This window comes from Triticum dicoccoides, chromosome 3A (genome assembly GCF_002162155.2).
Source record: "Triticum dicoccoides isolate Atlit2015 ecotype Zavitan chromosome 3A, WEW_v2.0, whole genome shotgun sequence".
Lineage (NCBI taxonomy): Eukaryota > Viridiplantae > Streptophyta > Magnoliopsida > Poales > Poaceae > Triticum > Triticum dicoccoides.
This window is the reverse complement of record NC_041384.1, coordinates 36,415,538-36,430,417: the sequence shown is the minus strand read 5'-3', so window position 1 is coordinate 36,430,417 and position 14,880 is coordinate 36,415,538. Positions and strand designations below refer to the sequence as shown.

At 46.1% G+C, this 14,880-nt stretch overlaps 1 protein-coding gene and 2 long non-coding RNA genes across 3 annotated transcripts; 1 reads left to right on the top strand and 2 right to left on the bottom strand.

Annotated features, from left to right (window-relative positions):
• Window positions 1-1,653: 1,653 nt before the first annotated feature.
• On the bottom strand, window positions 1,654-3,593 carry LOC119266888. Its single transcript, XR_005132184.1, has 6 exons — window positions 3,128-3,593; window positions 2,927-3,023; window positions 2,728-2,839; window positions 2,533-2,617; window positions 2,282-2,472; window positions 1,654-2,139 (listed from the first exon to the last, which is right to left on the bottom strand). It is a non-coding gene; the product is annotated as an uncharacterized LOC119266888 (long non-coding RNA).
• A 465-nt stretch (window positions 3,594-4,058) lies between these two features.
• LOC119266887 (uncharacterized protein At2g39795, mitochondrial-like) lies at window positions 4,059-7,025 on the bottom strand. The gene is made up of 3 exons (XM_037548171.1): window positions 6,765-7,025; window positions 4,663-5,036; window positions 4,059-4,556 (listed from the first exon to the last, which is right to left on the bottom strand). The coding sequence occupies exons 1-3, from the start codon at window positions 7,008-7,010 to the stop codon at window positions 4,397-4,399; spliced, it is 780 nt and encodes a 259-aa protein (XP_037404068.1). The 5' UTR covers window positions 7,011-7,025; the 3' UTR covers window positions 4,059-4,396.
• A 399-nt stretch (window positions 7,026-7,424) lies between these two features.
• Window positions 7,425-8,742, top strand: LOC119271106. The gene is made up of 2 exons (XR_005134423.1): window positions 7,425-7,728; window positions 8,150-8,742. It is a non-coding gene; the product is annotated as an uncharacterized LOC119271106 (long non-coding RNA).
• The last annotated feature ends 6,138 nt before the right edge of the window (window positions 8,743-14,880 follow it).

Sequence of the window (14,880 nt, the reverse complement as noted above, 5' to 3'; positions counted from 1 at the left end):
CGCGCAACTAGTTAGAATTAGCCTTATTCGTAGTTGTTAGCCGCTCAAGCTAATAAATGTTAAAAAATATAAAGAAAACTAAAATCAATGCAACTAGACCTAGTTTTTAACCCACTTAAAATCCTAGTCAAACCCTGATTTGCAGCGCCTCTCCACTTTCCCCCTAATTTCATCCCAAACTGGCGGCACCAGTTCCGCCGCGTCTGTGCCCGGTGGCCATCCACGGCGAGCACCTCCCGATGTCTCGGCTCCCGGGTCGCCACCAACGACCATCCCCGACTCCTTAATTACTTCAGGCTGATTGCCCCAGGCCCGCTTCTCATCTTGATCCCATCGTCGTGTTTTCTTCTTTTTCTTTTCCTGCAAACATTTTGGGCGGAAATTCCTCCTTCCGCAATCAGATCAAACAGAATCCTAAGTAGACTTGGCTCATGTATGGTTCTACCCTGTATTGGTAGACAAATTTTTGCTTCATAAATGGTAATATTTTGATGCCATGAGAATATAGCTAGAGACGTAATGCCATGAGAATAGTAGTCTTATCTTTTGATGCCAACTTTTTCTTCATAACTAGTAGTCTTTTAGTACACCCGCAAAAAAAAGTAGTCTTTTGGTAGACCAATTTTTTCTTCATAAATAGTAATCTTTTGATGCCATGAGAATATAGCTAGGGATGTAATGCCATGAGAATATTTGTTGCCAATTTTTCCTTCATAAATAGTAGCCTTTTGGTAGACCAATTTTTTTCTTGGTAAATACTCCCTCCGTTCCTTTATATAAGGTGTATTTGTTTTTTGATAAAATTCCACAATGTAAGGTGCATTTGTTCTAACTCCTCATAATTCCGATCTTGGCCCTCCAGAAAAAGGGAAGTATCTCTCCCCTGATTGCATGTATCTCTCCTTGTAGAGAAACAAAAGGAAACTATCTCTCTCCCGATTGCGTGTATCTCTTCCTTTCCTAGCCTAAATGATTTATTGCCGCTAATGTACGAATTAGATAAGGGTAATTTCGTCCTAAATAGTACATAATTATGTGCCTTGGTTAACGTGCTGAAAATAATACACCTTAGATATTGGAATGGAGGGATGCCATGAGATAATACACTGTACGCATGCATCAAAACACTGTACGCATGCATTTTTTCTGCACTAGTGCATGGAGCTTGAGCTCCATTAGCAATTTCTGAATGTTTCTATTGTTGCCTGGCCTATGTATGTGGTAATCATCTAGATGACATCAGTGAGAAATTGGAAGGAAAAAAAGTGCCACATGCATCCAATGTTTATTATTACATTATTACAAACTGCGGCATATGTGTGATGTACTTCCATATTTACATGCGCAGAGCTATGAATCATTATCATGATAAGGAAAAAATAATATTTTTTCGGTAAATTAGTACTCCCTCCGATCCATAATTGCCGTTGGTTTAGCAGAGTTGGCAAATTTTTACTAAACCAGCGACAATTTATATGGATCGGAGGAGAATCGAGGGGTTTAACCAAATGGTAATCACCTAATCCTCGAGTGGCCCTCTAGGGGACTGGGAGCCCTAAGTTACCTCAGGAACCAAGAACCTTAGGCTATGCTTCAATGTGAAAAAGGCGAAGTTGGCTACACCAGTTTTCTAGACCAAATGGTAACTAAACAGACGGAAACTCAAAGTTTATGGAAATAATCCGCACATAATACCGGCACAGAGCATTGACATACTAGCCCAAGGATGAGCGTTCCCAGCAGTATGTAAAAGGTAACTTGAATACAATATTTACATAAGGTTTCTTACAAAGGGATTTTTTAGATAGGTTTAGAACTAAGAGAAAAACAAAAGAACATGTACAGTCATTCTGTACATGAGAGTCAGGGAAAGGTGTCATTCTGCATCTGCCTCATCTACAGTCTTCACCTCGATTTCTCGCTTAATGAACAACATCTTCTCCTGAAAATCAACAGGCGACGGAATCTGATTGGATCGGTACGCTCATCTGGAGTTCAATGTGCTTGCAGAAAATAAAAGCAGACACGTTTTTCGCCCCTCGGTTTACATGGGTCGAAAATAAAATGCGCCTCTTCTCAGCAAAGATCAGCAAGTTCATGGACCCAGTGTCATCCTCCACCACTGCATTTATCTTGTACCTTGCATGCCGAAAAACACCAGCATGGTAATTACTAACTACTCCCCCGTTCCCAAAATAAGTGTCACTGATGTAGTACAAAGTGACGACCGAACTAAGCAACAATGAGGCACTGGCAGCACAGGAGTCACCAAAATTCTCACCGGAAAATAAAACCGGACTCTTACTTCTTGTTAACCGGGTCACACTGGCTGCACCGGAATTCGCTTCCATCCCTGCTGATCGACTGTTTGCAGTGGAAGCATCCACGGTAGCAACAATCTTTGACTGGTGGTGCACACATGGGGATATTTGGATGATGCCAACTGCACACACACAAATAAGTAGTCCTTGACTGATGTGGGTTAGGATAGATCATCGCCAGTTTAAAGAATAAACAGTAGAGGTCACTCACCTCGTGCGGAATTGTTGTGCCTCTGGTATCTTCAAATCAAGGTAGTACACTGGAGCTGATGAAGAGCAAACTGTATATCCTTTTCCTAAACAGACAGTGATATCATGTTTTAAGAAAATGAAAGAAATACACTTATATGGTTTTATCAGACGGTAGAAACCGATAAATAGATGAAAGGGTGAATCAATAACTGACACTTGTAGTGGCAAACACGGCAACAACGGGATCTTGTCGGCATTTCTCACGAATCGCCATGTAAAGATCATGACCGAGCTCTCCATACAGTGTGACACCCAGTTCATTTCCACTGTAAAATGCAAAATGCAAAAGCTAAGGCGCTATGGCGCTATCACAGAGAGACAGAGATCTGAATGGGATGGCTGAATTCCGTTACCAGAAATCCTCAGTCTGTAAGCTGCAAAATTCTATCATGTGGGATTCTTTCGGGACCTGCTGTATGGGCCAAACTTCTAGTACTTGCCCAATAACACCTGCAACATTAATATAAACACATCTCAGACAAAAAATTCAGAATTTACAGGAATTAATGTGGCAAGCCTAACCTGAATTCTACTTTCAGCTTCCCAAACATTACCTGTCAATAAGCTATTGTTGCGGTCCCTCGAAGGAACATCACCAAAATCAACAAAATGAAAGCTGTGGAGAGGTGTCGCATCGACATCTCCATCGAATCATCGATCTCATCCACAACCGTCTGTACTCCAATGCGAATCATGAAGCGATTCCTACAGGTCATGAAGCTTCTCTGACTTGGGCAAACTGTAAAAAAGAAATGCATAGACTCTCCCTTCAACTAGATACTCTTTGAGTTGTTTAATATCATCGTGTTCTACACGATCTTGCATAGTTCCACCCTATAAGTGCAAGGCCAGAAGAAGGATCATCGCGTTGTTTGGGTTGAAGTAGTGCCATATGAGCGAGATGTGCACCTGAACTCTGCACCTGTGCGCCGTTGACGGGTTCAACTAGATGTGCACCTGAACACATCCTCAGCTTCACCCTCTACATATAAGATGTGTAGACAAATGAATAAATACAGTGATCAATATTTATTGTTGTCCCTGAGCCAAGCCCAACAATTGCACAGAAAACTTATGAATGTGCAACAATAAAAATCCAGAGAGACCAAATATACCTTGTCCAGGAACCAAGAACAAGGTTAGAGCATCTCTAGCAGATCAAGTAAACGTCCATCCCCAAAAAATCGTTTACGGTATCCCGGAAACGTTTTTTATCCCGGAAACATTTTTTGCAAGACGCCAGACACTGAGCCAGAGCAGGGGGCTGGGTTGCTGTGGAGGTGGTGGCGGTACATGAGGGTGCTGGAGAAGACCTGCGAGCTGGTACTCCTTGAAGAGAACTTGCTCAGAGGTCACGGTGCATGCCACAACAGGCACCACTTCACCTTGTTCGCCTCGACAACCTAGCTGGCGCCTACACATTTATTTACACTACTTCACCTCAATTTAGTGAAACATTGCGTCAGATAAGATAACAGGCAGGCAGGCAAAAGTTACGCATATGCTTCAAACTTAACGCAGGTGAAACACTGTGTGGAAACCTTCACGCACACAGAGCATAATTATTTGTTCACAAAAAATAGCACACTACTTAACAAAGTGTTCTATCTGAAGCCCTACCCAGGTTTTCAACTCTAACATCACCCTGCCGTTTCCACACTGCCAAAAAAAGCAATCTAAAACACGATGATAAGCATACGCATCATCATCATATACTAAATACGGAGCAGTTTGGAGTTCCAAAGCCCGAAGGTCTCAGAACAGGATGTGCAAAGCACATTGGCTCGTCTTTATGCTAGGGATCATAACTTGCAATCTCTAGATTACTGCTTGACGAAATCCTTGAGCTTGTTGAGCCAAAACAGGTACTCCCGGCTGTCCTTGTTGATCATGTACTCATGCAGGAAGTTTGTCGTCATAGGCGTGATCCCGCGCAGCTCCAGGTACTTGTGGAATGCCCTCTGCAGGTTCTCATCCAGGTCACTGCACGTCACAAAGACCAAGCATACAACATCAGCAAGCAGCGACGGATAAGCGCATTCAGTTACCCAAGAAATTAAAATGGCCAAGCTATGGTTTGTGTTCTTACTTGAAGTCAGGACCCTCGTATGCAATGTAGACCTCTTCCAATTTCTCAGAGGGCTGCTTTACGGACAAGGTATCGATGAGGATCTCATCGGGATAGGCGGTGCAGGTGAACTCGAGGCTTGGGCCGTCGCTCTTGGTGATGGTGACTGTGAGGGGAAGGCTGGATTTCGGGGGCTTCTCGCCGTCATCCTGATCATCGTCTTTCTCCTTGTCATCCTCGTCCTGGTCATGCTCCGGCTCGTCTCCAGTGACTAGGTTGGGCATGGAAACCAGAACCTCGATCTTCTCACCCTGGTAAGTTCTTGTAAGAGTGATGTCATTAAGCCCCTTGTTGTCGGTGATTTTGAAGGGGAAGCTATCTGGGATCTCCTCAACCTGCTTAACATGGAAAGGATGAGGATCAGAATACCAACCCAACACTGATAAAATGAACAGCAAACTTGTTCACACTAGACGTGAAAGTAAAAAAGTGCCGCTGTAAGACAAATAGGGTAATTCAATTATTTCCCAACCATCATGTTTTCTCTCCCGAAATGCTAATTATGGATTCTACATACCAAGCCAGAACAAATTTGCTTTAATTCCTACACCTTTGAGAAGGCCTTGAAGATTACAACCATGATAACTCAACTCTTCTCCAACACTCATGTTTTCCCTCAAAAAATGCCAATTCATGGATTAGATGCCGAGCCAGAACAAATTGCTTGAATTCCTACACCTTCCAGAAGGCCTGGAAGATTACACTGCTGAACCATGATAACTCAAATCTTTTCCAACACTCATGCTTTCCCTCTAAAAATGCCAATTCATGGATTAGATGCCAAGCCAGAACAAATTACTTGAATTCCTAAACCTTCTAAAAGGCCTGGAAGATTATATTGCTGAATCATAATAACTCTACGTAGCAGACAAAACCATTGCATTTCACACGCCATCAGAACTTCTACCTTCTGTCCTACTACATCCAAAGACCCCAGCTAGGTTTCTCAAGCATGAGTTAAGGTATGAGTAAATCATTACAATATTGAGTCAGTATGTTAGCAACTACTACTTTCTGTTCGGGTTCGATCTCACTCCAGCCGGCTAGAAATACTCGAGCATGACTGCAAAAGCATATATGCTTTTATGTTGGAACCTCAGACTCAACATTCAACACTAAGTTGAAAAAAAAAACGTGAAGCAATATGATATAATATAAATAAATGCACCCAATAAAAAAGTACCCATCGATGAGCCTTGTCAAAATGGATTGTTTGACGCATAAAACCCAACTCAGTGCATAAGCAAGCAGTGTCCCTTGCCATCATAGAAAAAAGACAGAACCATACAAAGAATTGAACAGTTTATCATAACAGCGGAACACTGATGGTCTGGTATGGCAAGCATGCAAGCTGTAAAGTGACAACACTATAACTGTGAAAAGAGCAGAGTCCAGCCAAACATATCACACAAATTCCACTGAAATATAACCTAAGCCACACAAAACAAGTAATGAAACCTCCACCAAGAACAGAGCCATACTATAGCAGCAAGACTGTAGTAAGAAAGAACCAATTTGCAAGTCCAAAATTACTCATGGTACAAGGCGCATGCAAATCCTTGTGCAAGAAGTGTAGATTACAAAAACTAGACACTCATCACTATAGTAGTATACAGCAACTGCAGAATCACCAACACTGAAAGTCAAATCCGTGGCACCATGAAAAGAAGTTCACATGGACAGCAAGGAACTGACACAAAACGAGCATAAGCCTAATTTAGCGAAGAAAACCCTCGGGTCGTACTACCAGAGACTACTCTGAAAGTCGAACTGCACTATCAATTGCAGCAGGAAGATGCGAGCATGGCCAGAGTAACGAAATTCCTAAATTACATAAGAAAAATCCCTCACTTTTGAATGTGGTGTATCAATAACTATCGCCATTTCCAATCCTACCGCCGCAGGCTAACACTAATCGAAATCTAAACTGCCTCACGGCGACAGATTACCCAATTAATTCCCTCCGGGAACATCAGACCACTCGGGCGGCAAGCCAACGACAGATCTAAATTAGCAGCAGCAGCACTAAAGGTTTCGGGGAGCGGGCCGGCGGACGAACGAACCCGGTCGTGGTCGTCGCAGTCCTCGGCGAACTTGATCTCGGCCTTGACGATGCGGAGGAGCTCGTCGTCGGAGCTCGGCTTGAGCGCGGTCGCCGAGGAGAAGGGCATCGGCCGGGCCGCGGCGGCGGCCAGGGGGCGGAGAAGGGCCGCGCCACGGGAGGCCGCGCCGCGGGAGGCGGAGGCGGAGGCGCGGATGAGGGGAATCGAGGAGGAGGCCGCGCGGCGGGCGGCGGCGAAGAGGGCCATGGCGGCGGCGGTGGAGAGGGTTTAGGGTTTTCGTGGTCGAGGGGCTTGGGGTTGTGGGGAATGGAGGTGGGACAGGGTTTATAGGCCACTCGACTCTTACCAAGGAAAAAAAAACTGTCCAAACCTTCACGATCTCGAAGATGCTAACTCTACAAACTGGGCCTGTTCAGACTCTCAACTCCACAAACTTCTCGTTTGAAGTTGACCCGAACGCTTTAGCTTCTAAAAGTTAAATTCCCGAAGCTAGATGAGTCGATAGTGCAAATTTGTGAAGCAAAGGAAACCCAGCTCCACGTTTTGAAGAATCTGGAGTTCCCCTTATTTACAAACAGATTGCCACCGCTAAGGAAAACGATTCGCTCGCTCAAACAGACACGCACGAACCGCTCGGTCATATCCCCCCCTCGCGTCCTCCCTCTGGAAACCCTCAGCGCCGCCGTCCCGCCGCCACGCCCGCCCCCTCGGTCGCCGGCCGGATTCTCTCCATCGACTCCAGATCCGGCCGTCCCAGCTAGTTCCTCACCGATTCCCGTCCTCACAGCCGCGAATACCGCCGTCAGCGAGGAACAACGCCGTGGGGGAAGGAGGAGCTCGCCCCCACGCCATTGACGCCAGCGAGGAGCAGCGCCGGTGGGGGAAGGAGGAGCTCAGCGAGGAGCAGCGCTGGTGAGCAAGGAGGAGCATCCCGACGACCAAACCCCGTCGCCCAAAGCGCAATGTGAGCTCCTCTGTCTTCTTTCCTATGGTGTACTGTATGTACTGTTCATGTAAAGTGCAAAAAGATTCAGATATGTGTCCAGCTTCAAAGTTCAGATATTACATGAGGCGGCATTGTTGCTGTTATTACATGCTGAAATTTTTTAGCTGCTGTATTTGTTGTTATTGCACGCTGAATTCCCGCTGAATGGTTAAGGGGCACTGCTAAGGATAGACTACCGATCCTAGCAGTATATCAGACCAGATAATTTTCTTCCATCAGAATTGTTTCTTTTTAACATAACAAAAATATGTGTCCTTCCATGTAACATAATTTTGCATCTAAGAATTTGTTTCCATATCAAAACTTCGAGTCCTACATATATTTTCTATCAAGTTTCCAACACTAAAAAACTTTGCTTCCATCCAATGTTATGTGACAGCACAATGCAGGTACCAACGCCATGCAGACAAGGTCTCAAGGCCCTGGCAATTACTCTACCACTTTGGCGGAAATCCAGAGTAACCAAAGCTCAAGTTGCTTTGTTCGAAAAGAAGTGAAGCACAACAAGAATGGGCAACATGCGTACCAGGTAAACAGATGGATTCCTTCCGTGTGACCAAGGCGGATTCAAAGAAGTGGGATTTTTGGTTCACTCCTACCTCCCTTCGTTGCCGTGGAGAGGATCATCCTAGCGTCTGCGCGTGCTCCCCTCCCACATTCCTCGCATCCCTAGCACGGAGCAGCCGGCGGCGAGGGGCTGTAGAGGAGCACGCAGAGCCAAGGTTGGGGGCACACGCTGTGGAGGACCGCAACATTGCCGTTGTATAGACATGAACTAGCTACCGCCATTGCTCTTAGTTGGGTTAGTAATCATGTTCATGTCTTTAGATGTGAGACCATTTTGATTTGCAAACTTATGCAAATGAAACTCCTTTGCTACAGGAACTTTTGTTGTATGACATATAACAAAACTAGTTATTTGTCATTATTATGACTTGTCTTAACTTGAAATATTTGTGGCAAGTTCAAAAATACGTTTCGGCTATATTTGGAACACTACTTTACTACAGAAATGTTCTCTGTACACCTCTCTTTTCAGCCAGAACTCGCATAATTTACCTCCAGTGAAAAAATAAGCCCAACTCATTTCTCTCTTTTCTTTTGCGTGTGTGCACTGGAGCCCAAAATGGGCTGCTTCCAGCCGGCCCAAGGTGGCAAGAAACTGGGCTTCACCGCCCCAGCTGGGCTGCCAGCTCACTCAGGCGCTCGGAGAAGCTATCGAGGCTCCAGAACGGTTTGGTGCACTCCACGTGAAGTGAGAAGTCAGGTTAGAAGCTGGATACGAGAAGTTTTGGAGAAGCTAGCGAGTCTCCGAACAGGCCCGCAGCTCGAGCTTCAAAGGGGTGAAATTTTGAAAAATTAAAAATGCATACTTTTACGTTTCACAAAATTTTGCAAAGAACACACACATATATCTGGATACATAAAGTGCATATGTGTGGAAATTTTATGATAAAATACGTTAAGTGAGAGCTACAAAAATGTATGGCTTTTTAACACACGCACTATTCATTATCAAAGTCCACGATTATTTTTCCTTTGTGCAGCTCGTAATTCAAAGTATTTTCAGGACCGGCCTTGAGTATGTGCAGCCAGTGCGGTTGCAGAAAGACCCCACAGCTTGGGGGCCTAGCTCAGGTCATACATTGTATATGTTGTTATTTAATATGTGGCATAATTAAACAACGCTATTTAATATTTAGCCCGCATGGGCACACTCATCGATGCATCCATATGGCAATGGAAAAAATAATATACGACACACGCCGTACACCTTCTATTGTGAGACCAGCCCTCACGGTTGACACGTGGCAAAACGAATCTCAAAGCAATTAGGCCATCATGTTGTCTTCTAAGTTTCCCTTTTAATATCATCTTCCCTTCCTAGGGGCCAGTGTACCCTTCGCGCTCCTTATGACGCCACCACTTTAGACATTGTTGCAGCTGATGCTCATCCAATTTGTGGGCAATTTCTCCATAGCCCCTACATAGGGCGCCGCACCCGTTGCTTGAACCTGCTCAGGCCACGGCGGTGCATCAGTGCTGGTCCTCACTTGCAGAGCCACGACAAGGCCGAATGGGTCGTGGCCCACACAACTTTTTGTAGCTTATTCTCTATTTTTTTTACTTCTGGGCCTTGGAACACCAGCCACAGGTTGTTTCCTTCTACTTGGCCTGCTCGGCCCACCCGACAAATGGGCTTTTCAAGCTCCGCCACTGCTCGTCCTGCTGGACACTGAGCGCTAGCTAACAGTAGCCGTCTCCATCATGTATGGGAGGCAATTAATGGGTTGCCCGCTAGCTCGCGATATACATGCCCTATTTGACGATAGGTCCCTAGATATTCTATGTTATGATAACATCGTCAGAGTGCACAGGCAATGGAAGTTATTGCAAAGATCTTGTTCGGGAGACCAAAACTTTCCAAAACTTTAACTATAGAATGACCAATCATGTCACTGGCAATTTGATATGTCACTTTTGAATCCTATGATTCTTTTTTATTGGTCTCATTTTTGTCAACTTAATGAACACCCACACTAATGTAGTCTTTCTTAGCCCGACCACTCCAGATATTAGATGTTAAAGAAACATAAAAGATGCACGTAGTATAGTCTTCTTTTATTTTCTAAAGACAGTTGTGCATAACTTTTTCATATCCCTAGATGTAGTTTGTCTAGAAACTAGAACAAATCTAGAATTATGAGTAGTTAGAATATATTCAGTAAAAGTGGGAGTGTCACCAAAATCCAATGGCAAATATTAAGAATCAATTAAACAACAAAGAGCTTCTAGAGCACTTTCAAAATCATAGTCCCAATGACTTACGAACCGTCGAGTTGTAATGGAGCTAGGTCTGTCTCACCGCCATCTCCCCTCCTTCTTCAAGTGGCTCTCATAGTGCCTCTTCCAGTGGCCGATTCCTTTTCCCACCTCCCCGATGAGCTCGTTCTTGCATCTTTTGCACATAGCCTTCCACCACATATGCTTCTTCGTCAAACTAATTCCACAGAATGGAGGACTACCGACGAAACCTTTTTGCATCGATGGTGGAGGTAGTGTCGGCTACTTGAATGGGATTGTGTATGAGAAGGTTATGTATAAGAAGGTTGCGAAGGTGGTGGTTGTGGCTCAGGGGGAAAAGATTGAGGTGGCTCGGTATGTTAGTCCTGAATTCGTGTGCCTCGAAGGTGGTGAACTAGTTGGGATTGAGATCACCCATGAGAAGGGTAGCGAATGATAGATGAGATGTGGTATTTGAGTGTGGGAAATGATAGGGGGTACCCTATTTATAGGAAAAAATCATTAATTTTTAGACCATCTTACCCCTTTTAATTTAAAATTTTAAGTTAAAAGGCCAGAATGCAGCTAAAAAGACATAACAACCCTAAAAGGGTCGGCTTATTAGGTCGCATGACGTGTGCATCGCATGTCCGACCCGACACGCCAGCCCCACGCTCCCGCTCGTGTGGCCCCCTCTCTAGCCCGTGTGCTAATCACGTCTCGGGCACGACACCATTGCCCCACCCATTCTAGCCTGCATGATGCACTTATAGCTCAAGTGTCGCACGCATTTGGCCGTGTCGGATTTCGGGTTCCGGCAGACCCTTGAGGTTCGAACACTGGGGTGCGCGCGAAGATCTCTCCTCTACCGATCTACGTCCGATCCTCTCGTGCGAACTAAGATGAAAATGATGAACAACACAAGAGACACGAGGTTTATACTGGTTTGGGCCACCGTTGTGGTGTAATACCCTACTCCAGTATGTGGTGTGGTGGATTGCCTCAGTGGCTGATGATGAATAGTACAAGGGAAGAACAGCCTCGCGAGAGGTGTTCTTGAGCTGGTGCGATGAACTGCTAGGGTGAGTTTAGTCGCCTCTTCCTCTCTCTCTCTCTGCTAGGGTTCTACCAGATTTCCAGATGTCTGGGTGTCTTGATCTCTCCGGGGTGTCTCCCTCTACTCTGTGGTGGTTAGCTCTATTTATAGAGGCCCTGGGCCTCTTCCCAAAATAATGAGCGGGAAGGGCGCCAACAATTGGCCATTTTGACGGAGAACATGTAGTACAAGTTATCCTGACTAAAGGTGGTCTTCGGCTGCCAAAGGTACTGGTGATGACGCCGTCTTGGGCTCCACGGTGACCTCCGTCATGCCGCTCTACTGGTCTTGGTCTCATTGCACCGGAATGTCAACCTTTGCCTGATGCCTTGGCCTGTGCTTGCCCCCTTTGCACCAAAGGGGAAACAAGGACACTGCGCAGGCCGGCGCCCACCTGACGCCCGCCTGGTCTACCTTGATCTCTCCGCCTCCTCGCGAGCCTGCCTGATGATGCTTTCTCTGAGGAAGCTTCCTGTCGTCCGCCCCGCGAGGCTTGGCCCCTCACAAGGGTCTTGAGATTGAGCTGATGAAGATGGGCCGCGCTAGTGTAATGCCCCGAGACTGATGTGCCAGGTGTCGTCCAGTTATTCGCTGTTGTTTCCTTGTCATTGCTTGCGTGTCATGCATTGCATATCATGTCATCATGTGCATTTCATTTGCATACGTGCTCGTCTCATGCATCCGAGCATTTTCCCTGTTGTCTGTTTTGTAATCCGGCGCTTCGTTCTTTCCCGATGGCCAATCCTACCTTTCTCTCGTGTGTGGGGATTAAACATTTCCGGATTGGACCGAGACTTGTCATGCGGCCTTGGTTTACTACCGGTAGACCGCCTGTCAAGTTTTGTATCATTTGGACTTCGTTTGATACTCCAACTGTTAACCGAGGGACCGAAAAGGCCTTGTGTGCGTTGCAGCCCAACACCCTTCCAATTTGGCCTAAAACCCACCTAAACCTCTTCCATCATCTCGGTCGTTCAATCACGATCGCGTGGCCGAAAACCGCACCTCATTTGGATTCTCCTAGCTCCCTCTATGCCTATAAATAGGCCCCCCTCGAAAAATCCCGGATCCCCTCTCCCCGAAACCCTAAATCCACACATCACGCGCGCCGGACATTGTCCCCCGGCGCCGGACACGCCGCGCCGCCGCCCGCGGCCACTGGAAGGGCGACACGTGGCGCCGCCAGCGCCCCAGCCGCCGCGGCCCGCCCGGCCCGCGGGAGGCCCTCTCGGGCCCGCGCTGCCTCCCCGCTCCCTCGCCCCGCCGCCGCCGCCCTGCCGAAGCTCGCCGCCGCCTCCACGCCGCTCGCCGCCGCCCGCCGCCCGGCCGCTCACCGCCCGCGTTCGCCGGCCGCCGCGCCGCCCCGGTCGCGCCTCGGCCTCGCCTCCTCTCCGCCGTCCCGGCCTCCTCCTCCCGCTCCGGTCACCTCCGGCGACGAACTCCGGCGGAGATCCGGCCGCCTCGGGTTGCGTGCTGTGAAACCCTAGATCCAGATCTGGGAGGTTGTTTTTTTCAAGTCCTTGAAATTTCAGTCCATGTGCACATGTTCGCGGCTTCATAACTTTGCATCCGTAGCTCCGATTCATGCATATAGCATATCAAAATGTTCATCTCAGAGAGTACATCATTTCATTACATTGCATCATTTTCATTTAAGCTCATCTTGATGCCCGAAATGCTGTTAGAAGAGGGCTACTTGAGTTAATTGTCAGATCTGTTACTCCATCTTAGACATTTGTCATTTTTGCCATGATTAAGGTGTGCATGATATGCCCATGAGTTCTACATATGTTTTGTTAAGGGTTTTGTCATCTTTTCAGAGGTGCAATCCATGTATTTTTGTGATGTGTGTGGTGACTAGTGCAAGCTTGCAAAGAGAGGCACCCGGTAACTCTGTTTTCAAGGACTTAGTGAAGAAGTCCTGGGTTTGTTTAGTTCATGATGCCATATGTTCGTGTTGTTTCCTAGTGATCCGTGCCTCTTTTGAGGATGATCTGTAAATGAGTTTTGTTAATATTGTGTTGCTCTATCCATCCATGTCTTTGTTTGCAATTATGGAGCACCCTAGCTTGAGTCAATCTAGCTCTACTTTTGCTTCGCTGTGAATCTGGGCAGATCGTCAACTTGTTTGCGATTTTGCCGATGATGTTGTAGTTGATCCGTGCATGCTATGCCATTGTTCTTGCCATGTCTAGCTTGCATTTTGTGCCTTCTTAATGGATGCATGCTTGCCTTGCCATGACTTGCTCCGTAGTGAGTGCATCGAGCTCGTAAACATGCCTACTTGAGTTATGTTTCAGCATGTGTCAGTTTTCACTAAGTCTGAAAACTGATTATGTTTTTGCTATGTTCGTGTGCTTGTTAGTATATTTTCCGATCCCTTTTGGCTCAAGGTCACTAAGGGACTTTTGTTAAGCTTGTTGAGTAGCTCCATGCCATGTTCTTCTTTGTCATATTCAGGTCATGTAGCATGTTGTTTTGTTTCTCCGAAGAGGGCTATATGATCTGAAATTTCAGACAAGTGCTTATTTCACTAAGTCTGAGATCTGTTTACCATTTGCGTTTTTGCCATGCTTGTTTGAACCTGTTAATGGATGAATTGGCCGTAGCTTAGTGCTAGACTTTTGTTAAGCTTCTTGAATGCTTCCCTGCCATGTATTTTGATGCCATGTTTGAGTGCTGTAGCATGTTCATTTCATTGCATTTAGATGCCTACTTGCTGTAAATCGCAGACCGGTGCCAATTTTGAATCGCTTGCCATTTCCAAACCGTAACTCCGATTCCGATGATCTTTATATCATTTTCAAGCGTTTTCATCCCATCTTTCCAGTGGCACACTTGGTTTTCCAAGTTGAGGCCAGGTTCATGCATTTCCTGTCATATCTTGCATTTTGCATCCCGCATAGCATATCATCTTTACATTGTGTTGTTTGAGTTTGCACGTGGTTGATTGTATTCTTGTTGCTTGTTTGTCTTGTTTGGGTAGATCCGGGAGACGAGTTCACTAACGAGGAGCCCGTTGAGTTTACTTTCGAGGATCCAGTCAACTCTGACAGCTTTGCAGGCAAGATGATGACACCCTCGAAATCACTACTATCTTTGCTATGCTAGTTTGCTCGCTCTTTGCTATGCCAATGCTACGATGCCTACCATTTGCTTGTCAGCCTCCCAAATTGCCATGTCAAACCTCTAACCCCCCATGTCCTAGCAACCCGTTGATTGGCTATGTT

Bases quoted from the DNA above. Each gene is read 5' to 3' on its own strand.
- LOC119266887 (XM_037548171.1), bottom strand. From the start codon at position 7,010: ATGGCCCTCTTCGCCGCCGCCCGCCGCGCGGCCTCCTCCTCGATTCCC. The intron at 5,037-6,764 runs GTTCGTTCGTCC...CATGTTAAGCAG, and splicing joins ACTGCGACGACCACGACCGG to GTTGAGGAGATCCCAGATAG. The intron at 4,557-4,662 runs GTAAGAACACAA...TGTGACGTGCAG, and splicing joins TACGAGGGTCCTGACTTCAA to TGACCTGGATGAGAACCTGC.